This window comes from Urocitellus parryii, chromosome 13 (genome assembly GCF_045843805.1).
Source record: "Urocitellus parryii isolate mUroPar1 chromosome 13, mUroPar1.hap1, whole genome shotgun sequence".
Lineage (NCBI taxonomy): Eukaryota > Metazoa > Chordata > Mammalia > Rodentia > Sciuridae > Urocitellus > Urocitellus parryii.
Genome location: NC_135543.1, coordinates 7,720,284 through 7,746,576, shown reverse-complemented (window position 1 = coordinate 7,746,576; position 26,293 = coordinate 7,720,284). Strand labels below are relative to the sequence as shown.

The window sequence follows — 26,293 nt, the reverse complement described above, 5'->3', positions numbered from 1 at the left end:
GACCAAAGTCAGCCTTTGTCTTGACCGACTCAGGCTGTCCTAACATCACCACAAATTACCAGAGACTAGGTCCCTGAAATAACAAAAGTTAACTTTGTCACAGTTCAAGAGGCTGGAGGCCTGAGATCAGGGTGACAGAGTGGTCTGGCTCTGGTCAGGACTTTCTTCCTGGCTTGGGGACAGTCACCTTCTCACTGTGTCCACATATGGCCTTTCTGTTGTGAGTGCTCAGTGAAATAAATCTGTCCCTTTCAATAAAGCCACCAGTCCTACAGATTGTGACCCCATCCTCATGACTCAATTTGACTTTAGTTCCTTTCTTAAACCCTCTTTCTAAATGCCACATTAAGGGTCTGGGCTTCTATGTGAATTTGGGGAAGGATGAAATTCAGTCTTGTAACAGCCGAGTTCAGTCCAGGCTCCCTGTAGCCCCCTGCTAGGTGCAACGCAAGCATCCTCTGGCCACTTCAAGGCCACCATCTTGGAGACTGACTAGCTAGGCTTAAAGTTTGCCAAATCAAAATTCTGAGGTTTGGAACATTCTTAGAAAGCTGGGAAAGTCAGAAAGAGTCCTGTTGACACAAAACAAACAAACAACAAAAAAACCCATCAGCACCTTCCCCCAGATGCCTCCTGCAGGATTCCCTTGAGTTTAGAGTCCCTGAACTAGGAGCACCTGACACCCCTGTCTCCTGACAATCCACCTAGATTCAGCCCTCTTGGCCCATGAACAGGGCCACCCTGCAGCCGCAGTTCTCGCAGAACCACTCTGCCTGCCTCTTGCTCCAAGGCAGTTCCAGTGCACCCTTGACAACCCTGGGGAGGGACGGCTCTGGTGGGTGTGTGGGGTGGCAGTGGACACCAGTGTGCATCAGTGAGCATCCAGGCAGAGAAGCATTGAGAGCGGGAGATAAGTTTTGGCCCGTATGAGTGCGTGGGCTCAGTGGACGAGCATGAAACCCACAAGGTAGGCTGTCGGGAGGACAGGCTGGATGTCAGAGCAGAACCTGGGCTCAGAACTTCTTCCCAGGAGAGTCTCCACACCACTCTTAGGGCTTATCAACTAACTGAATCAGAGCCAGGCAGATTATCTAGAATAATCTAATTATAGACTGTACTTACCTGCACAACACCTCCAGAGCAATACCTGTGTTAGTGTTTGAATAACTGAGAGCTGTAGCTTTGCCTAGTTCACACATCAGCGGACCATCTCTGCCTAAACGTGTCCCCTTTACACCACTGAGGGCTCCCCAAAACCAAGACAAAACCTAGAGCCACCTCAAGGCCAGAGTGTTAAAGGACCCCCAGCTAGAGAAAAGAGCTAGAGTCTAGGATCTGGCTCAACCACCAACAGTAACATGGGCCCCAGGCAAAACCAGCAAATCTGTCCTTGTCCTTACGGGGCTCTTGGGGTGAATTGAAACAAATACATTGAAAACCAAACTTACACATGTATAGTGGGGGGTTTATTTCCTATCATTGTCATTGATGTTAAGGAATGTTTGCCATTTATTTAGAGCCAAGGAATATTTCTACAAGTACTCACAGGTATTAGGCAGTATTCCTTCTCCAGATCCATTCCCCATATAGAGTACCTGAGATTTCATGAGATTTCAGACAGTGGTTGTTTATTATTATTATTATTATTATTATTATTATTATTATTATTATAAGAACACTTTTACATGAGTCCCAGCCTGTTAACAAATTTCCAGGAGCACAACACAGCACTGTTAAGTGTTATACAAAAGATTTCCAGAACTTATTCAAGTTGTATACCTGAAATTTTATACTGGTCGACCAGGGAATGTCCAGTTCTCTTTCTCCGCAGCTTCTGGCAAGAAGAATTTTACACTCTGTTTTTATTTTCTTACAAGTCTCATATCAGAGGAATTATGCCATATTTGCCCTTCAATGCCTAGCTCATTTCTGGAAGCATAATCTGATCAACCATGTTGTAGCAAATGGCAGGATTTCCTTCTTTTATAAGGTTAAATAATATTCTGCTCTGTGTATATCCAGTGCACCCACATTTCTTTTATCCTTTCATCTGTTGATGGTCATTTAGGTTATTTCCATGTCTTGGCTTCTGGGGACAATATTCATGCAGTGCTCTAAACCATCGCCTAATATCTGGCACTAATTCCCACAGGAATATCCCGGGAATAAATAAAAGTAATCATGCTTTGATGTTTCTGCTACCTAGAGTTTTAAACATGCAGACCTTATTTGAACCTTCCTAAAACACTAATTGTCAGTAGAAAGTAAAAGGTCAAATACTGTGCACAGTTTTTCAAGTCACTGAAAACACACCCATAAAACACACTTCAGTTCATTTCAAAAGAGAACAGTGTTACCCCTCTGCACGAGATTTCCTCCATAAGGAGGTGCACGGATTGATTAGCAGGTAGAGTGGGGAGTAGGAGAGACCTTTAGCATTCAATTTACTGGTTCCGTATCATGTTTCTTTCCCTTTAGAAATTTAGTGTTATATTAAAAACTTAAACATTTACATGCAATGTTTAAACATCACCAGAATCAATTGTTATTAAACTAAGAAGCCAAGTCATTCAAAATTTTCTAAAAATCAGAATAACAGAAACAGTGGCCACTCATTTATTACACTGTCACAGTTGTCTTTTGAATCATGTGTCAGCCACACCATGGAAATGCACACTGTGGTGGAGACAGTCTACAAGCATGAGGTGAGTTGGTAATTGAGTCATGGGGTGTGGCAGGAAGGTCTGATTCTCAGCCTGCTGCTCAGGCCCCCGCCTTTGTCACACGTCCTGTGTGAGCCACATCTTTCCTCCACATTCTGATAGCCCGAGGCAGGATACTACTCCAAGATGCCCGATGCCTGCTTCTTTTCAGTTCAGTTCAGCTGTTACAGGGCACAAAAAGAAACTACCTTAACAAAAGAACTCTGATGAGAGAGAGACTCACCAGTGAATCTTCTCTGAACGTCAGCCATCCTGAGTTGTAGGCTATTTACCCTATAAGCTCTTTATTTTCCATCTCTAAAAGGACAACAACATCTCAGAGCAATTTTGAGGGGCAGCAAATTTTTAAGAACAGTTTTCCATGTTCAGAATTAAAACGTGCTTTGCTTTTTTCAACAATGGTTCTAACAGGATAAAAGCTTGATTCTCAGACCACAGGGATCATTCATTTTCTCTGCTTTGTGTTTGTTCTAAAATAAATGTTTCCTGTTTCCTTCTTTTCTGTGAAAGTCAAATGGGCCCTCTGATATTTTTATGATTTTATCTATATGTTGACAGCATGTTACTGCTTTTTTTTTTTAATCACTGAAAAAAGTTCTCTCCACCAAGACAATAGCACAATAAAAACCCGTTTGCCTTATTAGAAATAAATTGAAAAACTCTTCTCAGGTGACTGAACTGTCTTGACTTGAAATTAAGGAATTAATAGTCTCTTTTTAATCCTATAAATTTAAGTGGCAGGTGGGTCACCTACCTAATCTTCTGTTCTCTAGTGAACATAACAATGTCCATATTTACTCTCTTTGTCTTGTATCCTGAAGTTATTCACCTCTTTACATGAAACTGAGTGGATAGTTTTACAGAACTATTCACTGTGTAAATTATCTCATAAAGACAATGTATATTTCAGATCAAGAAAGATTTACTAAAGTTTGGCAGAGTCTTACTAATTAATAAATGTAAAATCCAAAAAAAATTGAAAGGCAATACTACTAGCATGACAATCACTGAATATCACTATTTACTAACATTGTCAAGAACTGTGAAGGGTCTGAGATTTTACTCCACATGCAAGTTAGTAAGTTAGCCTGCCACCATGCCATGGATGCTAGTAGAGTACATGAGACTCCTGGATCAGAGACAATAACAGTTTACTACTCACAGCAACAGCACTAACCAGAGTATCAGCATTTGGAATGGTTTTCTGATTCATAATTACCACCAGATGGAACAAAGAGGGTCAGATAGGGTCGGATACAGTGCTGTACATGTATTGCAGGAGAGCAACAACAAGTTTAGGAAACACTGACATTTTGTATAGGAAATAATCCAACCTAATCTTTGTCCTAGAGAGAGACATTATCTTCCTTGTACTGCACTAAACAATTTTGAATCCTAAAGTCCTACAAATATCCTTGAAAAGATAACTCAGAACAAAGACAGTGAGTACTCTGCACACAAAAATCATGCAGATATGCAAAAGTCTCGTGGAGAATTGTCTATTAACCAATTCACAGCATAAGTGGTTGTTTCCTCATTTTATCATTAAATGCACATCTGTGTAGATTTTTTAAAAATCTTCTAAATTGTTGCACTTGGTTTGGACAGTGTATATTATAATGAAGCTAGAAATAATCATTTCCTTATTGCTATATTTACACCAAGAACATGCATTTGACAATCACATTAAACTTTTTTATTTAGATTTTCATATTTTTAAAAAGTGTCATTTTTCATTAGTCAGGAGCAGGTCATATAATTAAATTACTTTGACTCAACAGGTAACTCATGATGATCACAGATGTGCAAGACCAGAGCTGAGACAGCTGTGTTCTCTGTGTATTTGACTCTGTGTCTGTGCCCACAGGAGTGAGCGGCTGCATACATTTTTCATAGTTTTATTCATTAATATTTATTGAGTGCCTGCTGGGTGCCTGGAATTTTACAAGGCTCCAAAGACACAAAGGTAAATAAGTTTTCTCTCTTCAAGTTCAGTGGAGTCTCGTGGAGGAAATACAAAAGTAAAGAGATAGGACAGTGTTTGCGGGGGTCCTAAGAGAACACATTTCAGTGTTCCAGGTCCGGGCTGGGGAGGCTGGTGGGGAGGCTGGTGGGGAGGGGTGCAGCTGGATTCCTTGAGGAATTCTTAAGCAAAATATAAGGATCCACCTGTAACCATGGAAGCTCAGGTGAGTGTGAGCGTGAGGGTAGACATTCCTGGTAGCTACGGCAGCCCTGCTATAGGAAAGAGAATCTGCTTCTTCTGAGAACTACATGTGGTTTCAGATGACCACATGTAGGGAAAAGGATCTGAGGAAGAGACCAGAAAGAAAGGGGGCTATAGAGAAAACACGAGTCCTTAGTTGAAATGTCCACACGTGTGAAATATATGTGTATGAATACGTGAAAGAGTTGGTTAAGGGTAAAAATCCGGTTGGAAGGATACCCTGGGAGATTTGTGAAGTGCCACTATTTGCACAACACAAACTGTATTTTCATATAGATTTTGGCTAAAAAGGAGTGAGACTGATGGCCTGAACATAGGTGTTAACTAAAGAACCCCAACATTCCACTCTTGGCACCACCATTAAAAACCTTAAGTCCTAAGTTAGGGAGCTTGCATTTTTCCTAATCACTTTAGCAAAGAACAGATTAGAGGAAGGTGAGAATTCTGGCAGAACAACCAGTTGGGTATCTGCAGCCATGAACTTAATGAGAAAGTCCAGGTCGAGGTTGTGAATCAGAGAGATGGGTCCAAGAGTTGTTAAGGAGGTAGACTCTCCAGGATGTGATGACGGACGGCAGGGGAGAGAAACAATGATGGGAAGCACGGGGAATAGATGTGTCCCGGTTCTTTGTTCTGTTAGGTTGGTGGGTGCCATTCCCCAAAATAGCAAATATGAATGAAGAGAATGATGTGTTCTGTTGTGAAATAGCATTTCTCAGTATCAGCCAAGATTTTCTTTCTTGTTCCTTCTTTCCTATTCAAATGGCAAATGCCAAGTTGGAGAAGCACAAGGTTTGTTCATTTCAGAATCCCCTTTATTCACTGTCAAGAGGTGATTGAGAAACTTGCAATTGTAAGATTTCCAGCTGTTGGACTTTGTTATGGAGGTGTTCCCTAAAAGCTCATGTGTGATACAGTGCAAGAAAGTTTAGAGGTGAAGTGCCTGGGTTTTGAAGCCTGAATCAAATCAGTGCGTGGATTCACTGGTAGGGATTAACTGGGTGGTAACTGTGGGTAGGGGTGGTATGGCTGGAGGAGATTGGTCCCTAAGGGAATGCTTTGGGGGTCTATATTTTGTCCCTGGGGAGCAGAGCTTAGTCTCTTTGCTTCCTGATTGCCGTGTCCCAAGCCACTTTTGTCTCTTCTACCCTGATGTCCTGCCTCATCTCAGGCTCAGAGAGATGGAGCTGACCCTCTATGGACTGAGAGCCCTAGAACTATGAGCAGTAAATAAACTCCTCCTCTTCTAATTGTTCTTGTCAGGTCTTTTGGTCATGGGGGTAAACATGCTAACTAAAGCAGGCTTTCCCAGCCAAGATCTCCAAAGAAATTCACCTTTACCCCTCACTTCTGTTTGGGGGGGGGGATTCTTCAATTTATCCAGACCTCATTGTTTAGTAAATTAAACATTCAGACAAAATTTTCGAATAAAAAGTAAGCAAGTGGGAGTTTTTAATGCAATATGTTGGGTTTTACTCTCTCTGTTGGTTCAGTCACATACTCACTTCATCTTCACAGGTCTGGGACAATTACAGTTTGTTCTCATTGTACAGATAAAGGGGAACAAAAGGTCCAAGTTACACAGTCAGGACTCCATCCTCCAAAGTGTGCTCTGAATCGCTTTCTCTACTTCAGTTGTATTTCTCACCCTGCTTGGAACCATCTCAACTTTCCATATTAAGACTCGGCCGGGTCTGCAGGCTGTGTGGTCTGTGACCTTGGCGGTGTCACCAAAGGTCCTGTCTCAGGTCGGGCAGACACTTCCTTCACAACTTCTCTCTTTGATTTTCATTTCTAAGCATCACATTTTTAGTCCCGCATGCTTGGAGGAAATAAGGCCACACTCATATAATAATAATAATCCACTTATTAAGCACCCACTAAATACAATGGCTTGTACTAGAACTTTAAACACCATCTCATTAAACTCTCACAAGTCGGAAACTGAAGTTTCGTGTGACAGAGGAACTTGCCATGGGACACACAGCTAGAGAATGCTTGAGACTACCCTTCAAACCAGAAGCACTTGGAACATCTGGAATCCCAGCCACTCAGGAGACTGAGACAGGAGGATTCCAAATTCAAGATCTGCCTCAGCAACTTATTGAGACTCTGTCTCAAAATAAACAATAGAAAGGGCTAGAGATGTAGCTCAGTGGTGACGCACCCCTGGATTCAATCCCCAGCACCAAAACAAACAAAAAAGCCCATTTGACTTCAAAGCTGCTAGTGTGGGCTCGTCCGAATGACTTACACTGCCGCTTCGTTTTCTCAGGACGATTACACATACACTTGAAAACATAATAAGCTCAAGAATACTGAATGCAGTCTTCCTCCAGGTTTCTGTCACTTACTCTCATATGTAGTACAGGTAAGATCCTAAACCCTTACATGTCCCGGTCCCACGCACAGCCCAGTGTGCTAGGCAGCAGAGCGGTGGCTGAGAGACAAAGAGGACAACCAGAGATGGCACGTGACAGAAGGTTACTGAAAACCGCTCTCAGGGAAGGATCAGGGGTGACAGTTACTGCAGGGAAGGGGTGCGTATAGGTCAGGATTCAGAAGCAGTAACATTAAGAGCTTTTTCTCAACCCCATTGTGACCAGCATTCCCAGGAACTTCGAATACATACAGGGAAGTCATTTCTACAGACAACACCAGTTGCTCTAGTCTCCAGTGCATGAGAGAGAGAGAGAGAGAGAGAGAGAGAGAGAGAGTTTTCTTCAAGATAGTACTTACCTGGACATTCTGGTTCAGGCCCTCCATTGTTCCCTCGACTTGGCCTGGCTCTCGGGATGGAAAGGGACATTTCCAGGACATGACACATTCCCCAGCAGGACTCGCCAAACTTCCCAGTACCAGAATTTTTAAGGGGGGAATGTGGAGAGAATGTTTAATGCGTAAGAAATTAGACAGGAACCACAAATTCTGGTACCTAATGACATAGTCGGTGGCTGTTATTAACAACGAAAACTTGATAGAGACTGTGTGCAGACATAGAGGCAAAAAAACTCAAGCAAACTAGCTGCTTCTGTCCTTGACTTAGTTAAAATTTATAAAAATTTAGTTTTTATGATTTACCAGTTTTCATTAAGTACATGTTATTAAATTAGGTAAACATAAATAAATGGCTTCCACTAAAATATTCTTCCCTCCCACTGTAGCAGTGAACAGAGAACAACTCTGCAGCACTAGCCACTTTGTTGTCATACAAAACTCCAGGAATAATGCAGATGGTTTATTGACCATAACTTTCATGGTATCCTGTAGGGGTATCAGGGAGATTAAATAAATCAACGTAAGTGAAATGTCTGACACTTCCTGGTGCACTGTTGGTGCTTAATCAGTTTTAATGATCAGCAACATCATGTGCATGGGACTCTGCTACTAGAGATATGATTGCATATGACCCAAGTGTCCTCCTATTCTGCAGGTGCTCAGAGCAGGTAACATGGGTACAGATAACATGATGTTGTAAAGTGGCAGTTATTTTGAATATGCATTTATTAGGCTTTCACATTAATACTTACTATGAAAAATAATCAAAAAATATATTGTGAATATGTTCTCCAGTATAATAACAGTAAAATAAAAGTAGTTAACTAAAAATTAAAGAGTAGTCAGGCATGGCGTTGCACACCTGTAAAACCAACTATTAGGAAGGCTGAGGCACCAGGATTGCAAGTTCCTCAGCAACTTAGTGAAACCCTGTATTTAATAATAATAATAATAATAATAATAAATGACTGGCAAGTGGTCAAGATAATGACTGTCACTGTTGTGGGCTAGATGCAATGGAATCTTGCCAAATAAGAATTGTTCAACTTGCCTAGAAGAGCATAAGCATAAAAACTAAGAAATTTTAGAAGAAATCCTTTGTCCTACCCTCCTGGACTCCATTTTCATGACTCTCAGGTCACTGTCTTATTCGGTGTTCACAACACTAGTAAAGACATATTGAAATATTCACTCTGGAGTGAGTGCGGCCAGCTGGAAAACTGAGTTTCAGAATTCTAAGCTCTGAAATTCTTCTGTCATCTATTAATTGTGCGATTCAGAACTTAGAGCAGTGAATCCAATGATCAATACCTATAGAGCTTTCTCAGTGAAGGCGAACTCGCTCAACACTCCACCACACCCAGCTCCTCTGGCCCATCCTTGTCCACATCGCTACTAGCAGTTCTCTCCCCTCTTATTTGATGCTGGAGGATGGCAGGTGAGTTGTGGAGCAGAGGGAAGAATTGTCAGTAAGGGCCAGGAAATGCCTGTAAATCCAGATGCTTCCTTTTATCTCTGTAGAGTCTTGTCAGAGGTGGTTCTATCTGGGGGAGATTCTATCCATCAGATACTGTTTGGTGGGAAGGAAGTGGAACAGCCTCTTGGTAGAAATCACAGAGAGAGACTTCAGACGTCAGCTCCAATGCAATCTACTCAACTTTCTTAAACTCGTTCAAAAGCTTCTGGTCATTTCCAAGAAAAAAAAAAATCTACTCTTAGAATAGAATGAAATCTCTATGATTTGTCTCCTCTCTATCTCTCCATCTTGTCTACTACCACTCACCAATAGGGTTTTCATGTTTCATTACTAACATAATGAGGGCCAAATTCATAGTGGTGAAATATAAAGAATTTGAAAGTCATAACTATTACAGGCATTGTGACCTCAGAAGTCTAGCCAAGGAACCACTTATGAATCTATTATGCACATTAAATATTTGCAAATATAAGGCAGAATTTTGTCTGTGGTGATCATAACACTTCCTAGATCTCTAGAAAAAGCAGTCTAATTACTTATTGAAAAGGGAAACCCCAGGCCAACTTTTAGAACTTGGGAAGCATATGTTGAGCTTCTAGAAGGTGAGATGGAGACTCAGACCTTTGTCAAATTAAGAAAATTTTTGACACATATCTTCAAAGTTATTTCAGAAATTCTTAGGGTAAATGCAAGCTTAATCTTACATCTATTTCAGAATAAAACTGTGCTACATTATATGAAAACCCAATAGGAAATTTTAAACCATTTCATGATATTCTTCATGTTTATTCTGATCTTACAAAAATTGTCTCCTGTGTAAATTTATTTAACATTCAATGATTTCATCTATAATTTCTCTATGTATATATTATGTAAATAAGTACTAGAGAAGTGTGGAGAAAAAGGAACACTTTTACATTGTTGGTGGGACTACAAATAGTACAGCCACTATGGAAATCAGTATGGAGGTTCCCCAAAACACCAGGCATGGAATCCCATAGGACCCAGCTAAACCACTGCTCAGTATTTATCCTAAAGAATTGAAGTCATTTACTTCAGTGCTACATGCATACCATGTGTACAGCAGCACAATTCACAATACCCAAACTATGGAACTAGCCTAGTGTCCATCAACAGACGAATAGATTAAAAAAATGTGGTATGAGCTGGGGTTGTGGCTCAGTGGTAGAACACTCGCATGTGCGAGGCTCTGGGTTCGATCCTCAGCACAACATAAAAATACATAAATAAATAAAGGTATTGTGTCCAACTACAACTAAAGAATAAATATTAAAAATAAAAAAAGAAAATGTGGCATATATACACAATGGAGTTTTATTCTTCCATAAAGAAAAATGAAGTGATGTCATTTACAGGAAAATGGATGAAACTGGAGACAATTATGTTAAGCAAAATGAGTCAGACTCAGAAGGTAAAGGGTCTTTTGTTTTCTCTCATGTGTGGAAGCTAGAAAGGGAAAAGGAAAAGAAAGGTGGGTGTGGATCTCATGAAAATCAAAGGGAGATAAGCAGAGAAAAGGAAGGGGGATGGGGAGGGGAGAGGAGAGGCGCAGTGCTGGGGATGATATTGGCCAAATTATACTGTTATATTGTGTGCATCAACAAATCCCATCATTATGCACAATTACAATGCACCAATAAAAATGTGAAAAGAGAATATATTATGTAAGGAAGTCCTACTGTCATGCAAAAATGTTTTATCTTACATTAAGTTAAGCTTTTAGATAAGAATTTCTTATCTAAATATATAATCTTAAGAACTATCAGCTGATATGTATCCTTCCTATTATCAATTTATAGGACATTAAGGTGATATTGTAGTAAATTTGTTATATAGCTCAGTTTATACCTCAGATCTGGGAATTGTGTACTTTATAATCCCAACTAACTCCTTGGTTGCTGAAACTGTCTAGTAATAGATTCAAAATGGGAACAAAGATAAATCAGTAGATATTGTTACTTTTATTAGCATCATATTCAAATTTTATAGCTGAACTTTTGAGAATGGCAACTGAGTATAATTTTAAAATTAGATACCTGCCCGTTTCATTATAGAATATTTTCCCATTCCCTTTGCTAATCAATTAGTGGATTTTCATTCATGTATTCTCTATGTTGTTTTAATTCAGATGATTCTATTTAATATCTGCCATTTTACTGGCTGTCACAGGTTATTTATAAACTCTACAGATACTCAAATGAATTCTATATCTGCTAATAGTAAAGAGTTCAGCTAAATTTTATAAAGAGAGCTCAGAGGTACAAAATTAATATCCCAGTAGATAATTATAAGAATATAAGAAAAATTAAATGCAGGCAACAGGAATGAATGAAAGTTACTTCAACCAGAATAGTAGATATAAGACTCTTTTTATTATGGAGAACTTATAAATGGGTATTAAAACGTAATTCCATTGATTCAAATTAAACCATCTTTAAAGCAAATCAAAGTATAATAAGCTACATTATTTGATACTTTTCAGTGTTTTTAAACTACCAGTCTCTTTATATCTGAGCACTACATAAAATTGAATGATCTGCAGTATTTTCCTGCAAAAATTTTCTGTTTAACTTTAAGGATATGAGAAAGAAGACGTAGATGTCCACTTATGAGATAAACAAAGGTCTCTGGGTAGGTAGAAGTCCCTTTATTAATAGATATATGTATGCATTTTATGTCTGCTAAAAAATTAGTAAATTTTTTACTCTGCTAGTAAATTAAAGAAAAGAGAAAGTAGAAAGAAAATGAGAAGGGAAAGAAGAGCTCTTGCAAATCACAGTCAGAGTGGTAGAATTTTATTTCTGTAAGTCTGTGCAAATTACAAATCTCCCCAAAATAAAGCTGCAGAAAAAGACAGTGAATAGTGAATGGGGGAAAAAAGAACTGGCAGAGGGGGTCAGTGCAGGGAGATGAGAGGGGGAGAGGAAGGGGATTGATGGGAAGGGGAGGGACAGTGGGATGGAACTGACCAAGTTAGGCTCTGTGCACATGTGTGTCTGCCCCAGTGCGTTTCACCTTTAGGAATGTCTATAAAGCACTAATTTAAAAAAATTACAAATAGATAGAAGGATGATCCATAGAGCAGAAGGAGAACAGGCAAAGGGAGAATGTGAGGGATTAAAGTGGAGCCATCTATATCCCATATAGGCATGGTCACGTCAAAATGAACCATGATATTATGCATGACTATGATTTGCTAATAAAAACATTAAAAAGAAAGTGAAAACCAACAAGATTAGAAAATTACAAGATCAATACACCATTTGAACATATAAATAGATGACCCAGAAAAAGAAAACAGAGGTGGAAGAGAGAACAGAGAAAATAGAAGTTAAATAATTAACAGAAAATTATAATAATTTAGAAATATTTCCTGGAAATGAAAGACATCTGTTCTTTGATTGAAAAAAAATTCATAAAGTTTTTGAAAAACAAGTACACCAAGAAATATTATCATGAACCTTTCAACACTAGTAGAAGAGAACTGCCTAAAAATTCTAAAAAGGACAAAGGCAGGTTACATGGACGAGATTTGTGGTGGGTATTACTCTGTGTGTGTGTGTGTGTGTGTGTGTGTGTGTGTGTGTGTACCCATGCACACAGATACCAGGGGACCCACCCTGCTCACAGCACATCCGCACTGCATAGAACTTTAAACAAGTTTCATTAAAGAGCTAAAGGTAGCAGGAAAAAAATCACTACAGTATAAGAAATTTTTAATATTTTTGCAATGAAAACTTGATATCAAGACATAAAGCCCAGAACATACTAAGATTTTACTACCAGAAAAAAATATGCAGCAAAAGGAAATTAACTAAACAAGATGCAGTTGTTCATATTTCAACTTGATAAAATCCAATAATATTTAGATCAATCTAACGCTAAGAAAGTAAGTTCTTTCACACCCACTAGGTAGAAAAATGTATTGGTACAACGCAATTTGATACTTTGTATTAGAAACCTTGTGACATAAAACCACTGTTAATTTTTTTTCATGGTTCTGGGGATTGAACCCAGGGCCTAACATGTGCTAAGCCTGTCCATACTCTAGCTCTGAGCTATATTCCCAACTCTATTTTTTATAGATTGTTATGGACTCTAAATTGTGTCCCTGCTGCAGTCCAGCTGCAGTAAAGTAACCCGGGGAGTGATGAGCAACTTGTGTACATTGATACAGCAGGAGTGGGAGCCGTTTATTGTAGGACAGGAGGGGCATATATACATTCCACACAGCTTATCTTAATTAACATAAACTCGATACAGCAGTCAACCAATAAGGAATCTCCACACTTAATGGCTCGCTGGCGTTACTTCACAAACCACTCCCTCTGGCAAAATGCCAGGCGCCATCCTGACTTGTTTACAGACCTTAACATGTCCCCCTAAAACACATAGGTTGAATTGCCAGAGTGAGTGTTTTGGAGACAGGACCCTTAAAGAGTTAACTGAGGTAGAATTAGATCATGGGGCGGGTTAGCCTCCAGCACACCAGAGTTCTCAGAAAAGGAGAGGAGGACCCAGCCTGCTCACACAGATCACAGCCACCTGCAACCCAAAGAGAAACCTCACTCAGGGGCCTCAGGGAAACTCCCCTGACCACCCTTGACCTGTGACCTCCAGACTTGTGGGAAAATAAGTGTTCCCTGTGGAGTGGCGGCCTGCGGTGTTTGCAGGGCAGCCCTAGCCAACCAAGACAGCTTTGCTCCTTTGATGGCTCTTGTTCTTCTCCAACCACCTGGCCGTTTCAGAGGTCCTCCGGTCAGGTCTTCAGGGATGGGGCTGTGAAAGCCGCCACTTCTTCCCCTGTGGATTGTGCAGTGAGACCTGTGGTTAAAGCCTGTGTCTGTGGTGCTGGAGCCGCTGTCCAGGGCAGCGCGTCCACCTCTGCCTGCGGGACCCAGAGGTGCCTCCCCACCTGGTTCGGCCTGCTGTCAAGCACCCCTGGGTCTTCCTGTTGCTTTTCCCTCATGTAAACCAAGACGCTGAGGGCTAGTGGGAGTTCACCCGGGAAGCGGGGCCCACGGGACACAGTGCGTAGACGAGGCACTCGATTACAGGAATGGGCAGGGGGTCACGGAGGCCACGTCTGATAACCTGCCCACGGCCAGCTGCAGGCTCGGGACAGCCGGTGCTCTAAGTCAGTGGCGGACAGAGGACCAGGAGCTCTGCCTCCAAGGACGGAGACAGATGTCCCAGCTCAGAGAGAGGACTTGCCTGCCCCCTCCTCTCCGTTCTGTCCAGAAGGCTTGGATGATGCCCACCCTCGTTGAGGGTTTTGTTTTTATTTGGTCCACTAGATGACAGCACTCATACTGAACAAAAGCACCACCACGGACACACTCAGAATCATGTGTTACCTGCCCTCAGGGCTTTCCTGAACCCAGTCCCCTTGACACATAGAATGCAATCTCACTTGCTGGGGTTGAGGTGATTTTTGAAGATAATATTTCTAAGGTACCTGGCACAGGATCTAGACCAAAATATGAGCTCAGTGAATAGTGGTTGTGATATTGTGACTCTTACAAATCATTCCCCGTATAGATTGAACCCAAGCTCCTCTTGGGTTCCAGTGTGCTGAAATGAACCTGGATACCTTTGTATTCAAGGTCACAGAACCACTGACCTCTAGAATCCCCAGGGGAGTTCAGAAGCATGTGAGGAGAGCACCATGACCCAAGGAAAACAGAGTCTAGCAGGAGTTAGAACTTGAAAAAACTGAGTAAAATTCAAATACAGTTACAGAAGGGATGCGGGCAGTGTGCCTGGCATTTCTACATGTAATTAATACGGGGAAAGTCATTGCTCAGACATTGTGGCCAGCCCTGCACTGCTGCTACCCCTGGTCTCACTTCAGCTTTCCCCAAGCTGCAAGGTCAGTATGAAAGTGCTCAGTGCTCCATGAACACCACACTGCCCCCAACTCACTACAGCAAGAACCCCAGAGACCTTCCTTCTGCCTCCTCCTCCCTGTCCAGGCCTGGTCTGCAGTCGGCCTGCTCCGGTCCTGCTGGCGGCCAGAGCTCTTGGTCAAGAGGGAAGCTAGTCTTTGCTGTCACCCTCCAGGACCAGTGGCGGCCAGCGCTCTCACTCCTGGCACTTCCCTTCCTTCCAGAGAACGTCGTTATCTGTTTATTTTGCACTTTGTGTTTTCATTTTATTATTCAAGGGAACAGCACCCTTTCATCATCCCCAGACCTAGCAAATTAATAAGACACACAGAGAGTCATGAAGCATCCCTATTTGGCCCACTGCCTTTACCAATTATGGCCACATGTTTTATGCCTTGGATCCTCTGACTTCCTACAAAGAGTATTTTCCTTAGATGACACGTGAAGAAAGAGTAGAAAAACCAGAACCCACCAGGAGGGAGACAGTGTCATGGGTTGGCCTGATTGTTTTCTCAGTGCAGAGTGGGAACTGCTGGTCTTGCCTTCCCATTCAGCTGCTCTTTTCTACCACATTTGCAACTCTCCAATCGCATTACCAGTTTGGATGTTTTACAGCACAGCAGGGAACCTTCCCTCCTCTGAGGCTGGGTGGTTTTGCCCTTCTTGTGTGACCCTCTGGAGTTCCCAGAATTGGGTTGGGGTGATTTCCTATAATTCTATTACAATAAAGCGAATGTTTCAAAAGTCTCTGTGTCCAGTAGATTTCCTTATTTATGGAATGGGACTATGTTTCTGGGGCCTGCGTACATACCACAGGGAGAAGCTGGCAGGCTGGGGTATGTTTCAAAGTGTACTTGAAACCACCAGGTAAAGACATTGTGGGTTTGGTTTTTTTTTTCCCACTTTGTCAACATTACCTGAAAATATAGTAGAGAATGTTATTTTCTATTAAAACAAACATGAATACACAATGGAATCAAAATCAAAATTCAAGAGGACTTTTAAAATAGAGTCATGATTGTTAACAAATGTCATTTGTGGTTGGCTAAATACTTCTGATCATTTTGATAAAAACAGCATTAGAAATTAGCCCTTATTAAGAAACAGAACACCCATCACAAATTTTCTGCCCTCAGATTCCCGGGTCCAGATTCAACCATTTGTCTTTAAGGGGGACTGGAGGGGAAAGTTCAGGAAGCGCTTGCGCTATCTCGGCATCACAGATGAACAAAGTTGTTTCCTCAGGATGTTGATTTAAGCCTGGGAGTGGATTTTTGTTTCGCTTTCATCAATAGTGCCTCAGGGCAGAATTCAAATGAATGTTGAGAAAATGCTTAATTATTTCTCTCTTTGGTTCGCACACTTACTCTGCCAAAATCAAACAGCATTTGTAAAGCCTTTATGTATTGTGCTCTGATTGAGGTGTGTTGTTTTTGTGATAAGTATTAAATAGCATGATTTGTAAGTTGTCTGTAAATAAACAGTTGAAGAAAGAAAAATCATGAATTCATGTTCAATTAGACTAGAAATGACTCACAGAAGAGGTGAAGAAGACAAGGTTGACCTTGAGACAGAATGACATTTGAAAGACACCGGTGAGAGACAGCACAGGGAGATGGAGGAGGAAGCCGGCAGGGGGTGGGGGGCGTACTGGGGGGGCAGAAGGGGTGACAGGAAGATGGGCCCACCCTGCGGGAGGAGGAGGAGAACCAACTTTGGCTGCAGCCCTGCTGCCCCGGGTCTTCCTGCAGTGCCGTGGGTCTGCTCTTCCCATCAGGACCTCGAGGCCCAGAGCCGCCCAGCAGGACTCAGGCTGCGTGGGCAGTGGTGGGGAAGGGTGCACTCTGAGGAAGGAAGTCCTTCTGGCTGTCCTCGTGACCTGAGTGGTTCTGGGACGCAGGTCCCGTAAGCTCCGCCAGCTTCCTCCTGGGAATCGCCAGCGAGGCCCTGTGGACTCCTGGTTTGGTGCCCTCTGCTGCTGTTGGTCTGACCCTCATTCCCCAGCAGCCTGTCAACCAGAGAGGCAGGCGCCTTCTCTCCACAGGGGCCCTTTCCCACAGGGTCCCTTGCTAGGTTTGTCCCTGATGGCTGATTGTGAGTTGCATGATGCACCTGTGAGTCTCAACATTCTAGGATAAAAAAATGTGTTCGTAGGTGAAGTGAATTATCGAATTAAATTTTAAGCTTTCAGCCCACAAAGTAATATGAGTTAAAGATATTTTTAAAACTTTAAAAATAACAGGAATAAGAATAAATACATTAATAACCCAGGCCAGGGATATAATTTTAATATCATACTGTCTAGCTGCTTAAGGCTGATAAATACCAGTATTCCCACTTAGAGAAACTATGGAATATCACTGGTTATGAATATACATGTTGAGATCTGGGGATAAAATCACTAAAATTTTGATGCCTCTTCCCCTGTCAGATCAGTGTATCAGAACTTGGCCATAGAAAGTCATGCCACATGCCACTTCCTGAGAGAGGCCTTCCCCAGCTGCCCTGGAGGGCAGGTTGGAGACACCATGCTGTTGGATCCCCCCAGCAGAATGGCAGTCCTTAGCATGGATCAACTCACCCGTTTAATAGTCGAAAGGTCACACAAACTAAGTGGCTTTATGAGCATTGGGAATTTGCAGATAAGGAAACTGAGAAACCCAAAGAGAAGTGAGTACCTTCAAGTCAGCTGCCAGCCACACAGTACAAGAGGCCCCACAGGTGCCTGGTGTCAAAGCCCCAGAGATCCTGACCTGCCTTCTCCTGGTCTAATCTGTCCCCACGCCAGCCCTCACACCCCTAAAGCTTCCCTTACCAGCCCTCCAGGCCCTCTCTCGCCCTGTCCACCCCTGCCCTGTCCACCCCTGCCCTGCTGTTCTTCCTTCACTGTGGCCCCAGGTCCTGCAGGAGAGGGAACACACACTCAGTGGAGATGCTAAGAGAGTTTAAGAAGGGACTTTTGGAGAACTGTGGGCAAAGTCCAGGAAACCTGGGGAATTGTGAGGGACTCACAGTGGGAGGCCTGGCCACCATCAGACCCGAAGGCCCCGGGGAGGAAAAAGGGCGTCAGGACCCTAGGAGACAGAGAGGAAGTACAGGAGCTGAAGAGGCAGAAGGTACTGGAAGCTCAGAAGGCACTGCAGGAGGTGTGGGCCAGGAGGGGAAGGAGGAACTGCCCCCACGCTCTCCTCCCCCAGTTCTGCCAGTGACTGTCTGTTGTGATTTCCCTGCTCAGCCAGCCAGAGGGTCAGCAAGAGGCAAACAGTGAAGCTAAAATGTTTTTATCCAGAAGGAGAGTTCTCTCTCTCACAACGTTAACATTTAGCCTGTTCTTTCTACCAGTTTTAATTAGCCCTTTGTTACCCAGTTCCCTTGGTGTCCTCCCTGAATCCCAAGTTCCCCATGCAGCAAGGGTATTTTTTGAGGCATCAAACACACATGACAATGGCTTCAAGCCTATGACATTGCAGAGGACAGAGACACTGAATCCACAATGAGACATTCCATGTTCCTGAGCGAACAGATTGTCTTCTCTGCATTGCTCACTCTGGAGATCGGAGAACATACATATCAAACAGAAAACACCTCTTCCTTTGAGTATCATCTAAACTCTGCCTTGCTAGATCAATGTTTCCAGTAGCACAAATCATCCTCAAGCATGAAGAATAATTACTGGCTCAGAAAGGATGAGGCAGCTACTGGGAAGAGCATGGGAACTTCCGCATACACACTCTCTCCACCCATTTTGACCTTGTGACACGTTTTCAGGGACCACTTTCATTTGGGTTTGCAGTTGACATGTTCTCATCACAAAGCTACCTCTGAACAGTCCGAGCCTTTTTAAATATATCTTGCATAAGATCCAAGTGTTAGGCCATCGTAGTGACCATCAAGGCTTACCATTTTGGTGAACCACGTCATGGAATGGCTTCAGTGACAGGGACAAACCAACCAAAATAAACCAGAGCCCCTAACTCTGTCATTTAAACGCTTTCTCCTTGGTCATTGATGGTTGCTTAAGACTGAGTGTAGTTTGCTTGCTCACAGAGGGTTTTAAGAAAGTGTGCAATTGGCTTTTGTATGTGAAAAGAAAACCCCTAACAGGCTCTCCATCAAAAGCAGCCTTGGGGGGAAAAGCTTTCCCGCTTTTCTTTCAAAAGTTAATGGACAGAAGTTTGAGATCCCTACAGAACGTACCTAGTTCTCTGGCATCCAGAACTCTCAGAGGGATGCACCTGGGGAAACCCTGATCCCTGACTACAAGACTTTTAACTCATGAAAGACGGAGACACAGAGGTCTCCAGACTCTCACCAGCTTCCGCACGGCTAGCTCAGCTCCGCGGATCTGGAGTCTCGCTGTGTGAGTTGGCTTTTGCAATATCCCTTGCTCTGCTGAATCTGCTTCTCAGCGCAGCTCTCCTTTCCTGCCTTCTAGGTCACGGCTTTGGTGCCTCCAAGATGTCGCGTGCCCAGACGTTTCCCAGCTATGCCCCTGAACAGAGCGAGGAGACCCAGCAGCCCTTGTCGCGGTCCAGCAGCTATGGCTTCAGCTACAGCGCCAGCCTCATCCAATGACACCCAGCGGCCACGGTGACAGTCTGCCCTGGACCTGCCTGAGGGTCCCTGCGCCCTCCACCTCCTGGAAGACCACCTGCAGTACCAATTGACGCGGGCCAGGTCTCGCCCAATCCCATGGGAAGGTTAAAAACTGGAGTTCGCTTCCTTGATTCAGCGGTTAAGTCCTTTATTTATTGAATTTCTATGGGGGAATCTGTGTTTTACAAAAATAGAATCCAAATCGTATGAACAGTCATTTAAGCAAAATTCTTTGGGTCTGACAGTAGCAGAAGCCTGGTCCCTGGGGGACAGCACCCGCACTGGGCTGTGCCTGGGAACGGGCCCCTCCAGTGCCTGATTCAGTCCTCCTGTCTGAGCACAGGGTCTGTCCTTGGACATAGCCATGACCCACTCCGAGCTCTGTGACAGGGACAAATCCAGTGAGCTCCACAAATGGCATCTTAACTCTAAGTTAACACAGAACTGAGACCAATGACAATAAGGGAAGGTGAAATTAGAGCACTCTCTCTTGAGCAGGGCCCTGTAGCTCGTGTGTGTGTGTGTGTGTGTGTGTGTGTGTGTGTGTGTGTGTGTAGACAACTATAGATATGGATATCACTGTATCCATCTATCTACCACAAGTACATATCCAACATGCCGAGGGTGACAGGATACGCTCACTTAAATTGTTGAAAACTACGATTCGTTGCATTAAAACTCAGATCGTTATATTGAATAGCTATTTCTAAAATAGTGCTGTTTAAACACAGCTTCTCCTTAGCAACAGTCTTTAAGTAGTCCCGTCTGCTCCTGTGAGACAGGCAGGTATAAATGTGGAAGGAAGGCAGGTATAAATGCTTTGGAAGCAGCAGAACCAGCCCAGCTGCCCCACCCCTCGCGGTGTCTCGCCGTCTGGTCCCTGTGGCCTTGCTGTTCTCGAGGTTTCTCCCCTCTGCTGTCCACCTGAGCCATGCGAGGAAGAGTCGGTGTGACCACTGACCAGCTTCCATTTACCCTCAGAGGACCAGGAGTCTCCACATGAGAAACTGTTCGAGAAAGAAACAAAAACACTTAAAAAGAACTCAGCTGTTTTGTGGTCAAGAGTACAACAGGTCCTGGATGGCAGATACTGAGATCTAAAATTCTGTAGATGATGATCCACAGCCCCTGGGGGCTTGTAACTTATTGTGTGACCAGCACTGACTGGGCTTTGTTTTTTCTTGGGCTGGACAAGGTTTTGTCTGGGATTATAAGAGAAAGTGGATCACATATAAATGTTTAAGCCCTGCATTAAACAGACCTGTAAGGTTTAAAGGAAAGTGGCGGTTTTTGTGTGAATTGAGGAAGTTTGGCTAATTCAGATCGACACTGGTATATCTGTCCTGAGTCTTAAAATAAAAAGAGCAATTATTCTGCCCGAGTCATCTGACGCCATGTTTCTAAGAGGGTTATCTCTCAAGGACTCCAGGGTGGGTTTAAAAAACTGGCAAGTCCAATTAGGCAAGATGAAAACTTGATTATTTTTCTTAATAGTAAAATATGTTAAACTATTGAGGTTTATCTATATAGAAAGGGTACATTTTTGCTAATCTCTGCTAGAATCTTTTTTATCCCTAAACATAGCTTAAGAGCTGATTGGCAATTCATTTCAATGAATCACTACTGAGTAAAAATGGTCTTCATTCCTCCTTGATCAACGTGCACTTACGCAACTACCTAGCTTCTGAATCAGTCACTAGGTATGAAAACCCCATCAAGATGCTAATCATAAGAGTTAATGTGGCTGCAAAAAATAATTGCATTACACTTTCAGGGAGAGAAAAATATTACCCAAACACCCCGCACTGCGAATTTTGCTGATACAGCAGAGGAGCAGAGGACCGGTTTCTTTCAAGGATACGGCCTTCCTGGAATTCCAGCCTTCGGGGTTAACATCTCTGAATTTCTTTAGCACATGGCATTTGCCTTAGATATGCCGGTTGGTCAAATCCACCAGAGCAGCTCCCAGCTGAGACCACTTCAGCACAGTTCCTAGTGCGGCCAACACACAGGGGCTCTGGCCGGCTCACTCAGTCGAGCTGTTGCTCAGACAACCACAAGTTTCTACAAGGGACTTATGGGGAAAGGCCCTCAGGGGTCGTGGTTCATATCTCAGCTTTATTAATGTGCCAGAAGCACAGACAGCGAGTCCAGGGGGATTCTGCTAATTACACGAGTCTGCTCTTGTGTCTCTTTGGTGGGAGACAAACATCGGCATGAAGTTCCTTCAGGAACACAGTTTGGTTCTGATCGTTGCCAGTAAGTGTTAAGTAAAAGGCACCAAAGATCAGGCGCAACCTTGGGCCATTTTTTTCTGAAAATAATATCACCAAAAGAGTATGTGAAAGAGAAATTGGCTTCCCAAATCTTTAGCACAATCTCATCACAATGAGAATAATGCTATAAAATTCCTCACAATACCTTTTTAGAGCTTTATTCTAGCATCCTCCTCAAAGTATATTTACAATTACAGCGAAGTCAAAACTGCTATGGAGAGAGAGAGAATTTACAGTAACCTAATACACTTGATGTAAGGCACTGTCATTGAAATAAAAATGACAAGCCGATAAATCGTCTACAAAACCAAAGATGGCAAGATGCTTGTACTGGTCTCTTGGACTTTCATAGAATCAGTTCCACTGCAGTGACAGAATGCCCGTGGACGTGTGCTCAATTCCACTGAGCTCATACATTCGTGATTGAAGATGCCACTGAACTTTTCAAGGTCTTTCTCCCTTTAGATACTGTATCTTTAATATACATGCGGCTTTTTGTTACAAGAGAGGGATTGCTATGAACCAAAGACATCTTTGGGCTTCTTCTGAAAGTGACTCAGTTGGGGTTTCTCCCAGATCTGTACAGATGAGTGAAGTTGGCGCCATTTTTACACGGTGGTTGGAAGAGACCAATGATGAAGGAATCCAGGGTACATAGTGAAGTCTCTTCTAATGGCTCAGAAAGACTAGAAGCATACCTACACCGTTCACAGAAGGATTAGATGAGGGGATTTGTTTTTATGTTCCTAGTTTTTTTTTTTTCCCCTTCTGATTATAAAGTACACATGGCCAACACATGACATTCTATTTAAAATGCAGAATAGAACAAAATGACCTTGACCCAATGGCTCATTATTCTGGGGAAAGGGGAGAATAAAACAGATCTTTCACTTACTTATTGAACAAACGATAGGCACTCAGAGCTAATTTATTTATGCAGGTTGGAAATATTTATGAATCAATGTTTTGACCACTGCTACAATTTGAATTTGACAATATACGAAATATATATTTACTATATATTAGGGAAGATGCTGTTTGATAGAGCATGTAAAATAAAGTGAAATCTATTTATTAAAACTAAGCCACACCTCTTTCACCAAACAGTATCTAAAGTACTAGTCCTGGTATCTTGTATAATTCTTCTGTGTCTTCATCAGGCAATTATGTTTGAAAATCATTTATCACCAATAAAATGGCCAGTCACTTATTATATCTTCTGTCCAACATAGACACAATGGACTGATAAACAACTTAACACTGTTAGTAGTGCTTTCTACTGATCCAGTTTATTGCATGTGGTATCTTTATAGTAGATAGTAAAAATACTTCCTAAAGGTTGACGTCTAGCCCCAGTCTTTGGTCAATACCTCAGAAAACTTTGTAAAAAAGCATGAGTACCTTACTCCCTTGATTACTGGAACCTTTACAAAAGCCAGCCTTTATTGCTATAGTGAAAACAAGCTACAGTGATTATATTCTTATAACATAGTCCAGATTTGACCATCATAACAGCACAATCAGCAGGCAATATTCAATGGGGGTGAGCTTTAGGCCTGTAATACTTCATGTTTCACACAAAAAAAGTTACCTTAAAAACTGTCCAAAGTGAAGATTATGCATTTTCCCCAATTCTACTAACATGTCTATCAATATCTTGGAATTTCTAATTACTTTATCAATCATTAATCAAATAAGTTCTGGAACACCACCTTCTCAAAAATAAGTAAAAATTTGCCTCTGGGTATGCATTAGTAGTTATGACAATGGGTGATATGCCACACAAGTGAATTTTTAGCCTATGAAATTTATAAAGAATGTATCTGCAGGCTAAGAAACTTCCTGTGGAAGGAATAGCGAGGGTCGTCACGATACAGGAGGACAATTTTGGAAAAACAAACAATAAAGAGTCCATTGAAACGTCCAGAGTAACACTTGGACCCTACTTTCCCAGCATTCCGACCTAGTTTCGTGTCATGGTGTGGCCTCCTTTTCTAGTGCCATCTGCCGCTAAGTGTGCTGCTGAAAGAGACATGGCTGCTGCTTTACACCTTGACACAGGGAGGTGGTCAAGCAGTTTGCCAACCAATATGCCTCTTTCCATTGGTGAAAAAAATTTAACACAAAAGAATGGGTCCCCATGGAAAGTTCTCCATGGACAACCTCACTGGGTAGCTTGTGAAGATACATTATCAGTGAGCCTGGTGAGAGTCTAAACATGTGGGAAGACATCAGCAACCTCATGGGTGCAATCTTCATAAACATACTCAAGATCACCCACCTTTAAACCTGTGGAACTGGGCAAATCCTACTTTCTCGATTAAGACTATGAACCTTGTACCATTTGTACCATCATTCTGAAAGAAGAAGCTTTAGATAGTGTCTAGACACTCGTGGAAGTATCATGAGATGCTGGACACATTTTTGAAACAGGTGGAATGTTAGCCAGCTCTTAGGGCCATCTTGAAGGTCATGTAGCATAGAGGTCTCATTTTACGTTTCCCTCAAGAGAGAGTTGAAACCCATAATTTGTTCAATGGCAAAAAATTAAACAACCTAGTTCCAAGCTCCAGGTCCAAGAATGTTTCCTGGGCCCCAGCTTGTCTCCCATTTAGACATAGTGGGAGTTGAGAAATGCCACGTGGTCTCATAATAAATAAGCCTTGTCCTTTTAAGTCTTTGAGTTGTTCTTGTTCTTTTTGAACATACTACCAGCTATATCCCTAAAGAGAATTTCTGGAACATTCCGTTAACCTTGTAGGTTGTGAATGACTGACATAAGCTTTATTACTTTCAAATTGTTATCCAGTTATTTATTTAAAATTCAAAGTTATTTTTTGCAGATCAATATATGATATTTTGGTGCATATTAATTATACAAAATTATGGGTTTCACTGTGGCATATTAGTACATATATAAAAATATAATTTGATCAGCTTCACTCCTCAATACCTCCTACACCCTTTTGTGACCTCCTTTCTTGTCTCTCTTCTGGTTTATCCTAAAGTAATAGTTTAACTAAAAAAAAAAAAATTAAATAGGAGTGTGTATTTCTCAATCCTACGAATTCTTCATATTTTAATTATGATTATTATTTGCCATGTTTATCCCTCCACAGCACTTTAGGATGTCATTATTTATGATATTTATCATAATTTTGTTAGACAATTGATGAATCAGGGCTACATTTTTTCATAAGAACTTCACAATCTTCCATTCTCAAAAGAAGTTTGAAAGATGAATTTTTTTTTACAAATACCTTACACACACAAAAATACCTTACACATCAAATTTTCCTTATGAACTTCACTAAGCAATTATTTAAATTAACTGAAGTTTGTATAAATAAGAACTATGTTAAAATTAGTTTACTTACTAAATAACATGAAAACATATTTAACTTGTAATTTTCAGACATTTTCTCCTGATTTAAGGTTTTAATATCTTGTAAATACTTGATGGAGAGGAAAAAAATTCATTTATTATAGAAATATTCCTTCTAATAATTCCATTTACATACTGAGGATTTCTTTTAATGTATCTTCTATGTTTATTTCCCAAGTCTGTATTCCACATCCTGGTTGTCAGGAGAATAACTGGATGTAAGCTTTTTAATCATTATTTGGGGCCCAATTTTAGTAGCTAATACAATTAACTTCCTTTCTGTTTCCCACCTATGGTGTGAGGAGGGACTGAGCATGAAACCCACCCTTTCTGTAGATGCAGAACCTTGCACCCAGCAGAGCAGGGCGGCTTGCGGCATTCTACAGGGTGCCATCCTTGGAACTTAATCCTAATTCCCCCCAGAGACCCACGGTCTCAAAAGCATTGCTTCTCACCACACAGCTGAAGTTTAAAAACCTGAATTCAGGCAAAGGAGAAGATGGAGATATGACTTAATCTTTCAAAGTCCCTGTAGAATTTCTCTCTAAGAAAACACCTTGAGAGGGTTTCTATGGTGGTTCCCAACCATTGACTCTTTGATAGAGGTGCTGAAAAGGGAGTAAGAGGAAGAATTAAATGATAGGAGTACCCTTGAGAGTAAATACGAATCAGAAGCTGATAATACAGGGCAATATGAAATAGTAATTCAGGGATTCGAATCCAGATTCACAAATCTATTGCATAGTTCAAGAAACAATGCTTAACACTTGCCAAAAGTGTCTGTGTGTGGGTATGTGTGTGTGTGTGTGTGAAGAATGGAAGGAGGGGGACTACAGCTCCACTTTTGGGAGGAGCCCCACTATAATGGAGTGTACGGTTCTTTCCAGTTGGGAGCCCCTCTGTCTTTTCCGTTACACCAGGC

At 41.9% G+C, this 26,293-nt stretch overlaps 1 protein-coding gene across 1 annotated transcript in view; it reads left to right on the top strand.

The window, feature by feature from the left end:
- Dok6 (docking protein 6) overlaps window positions 1-19,689 on the top strand; it is a 366,478-nt gene extending 346,789 nt beyond the window's left edge. The window contains exon 8 of the mRNA XM_026388691.2: window positions 19,550-19,689. Coding sequence (XP_026244476.1) covers window positions 19,550-19,689 — 140 coding nt within the window. The remainder of the gene's footprint in view (window positions 1-19,549) is intronic.
- Window positions 19,690-26,293: the final 6,604 nt, after the last annotated feature.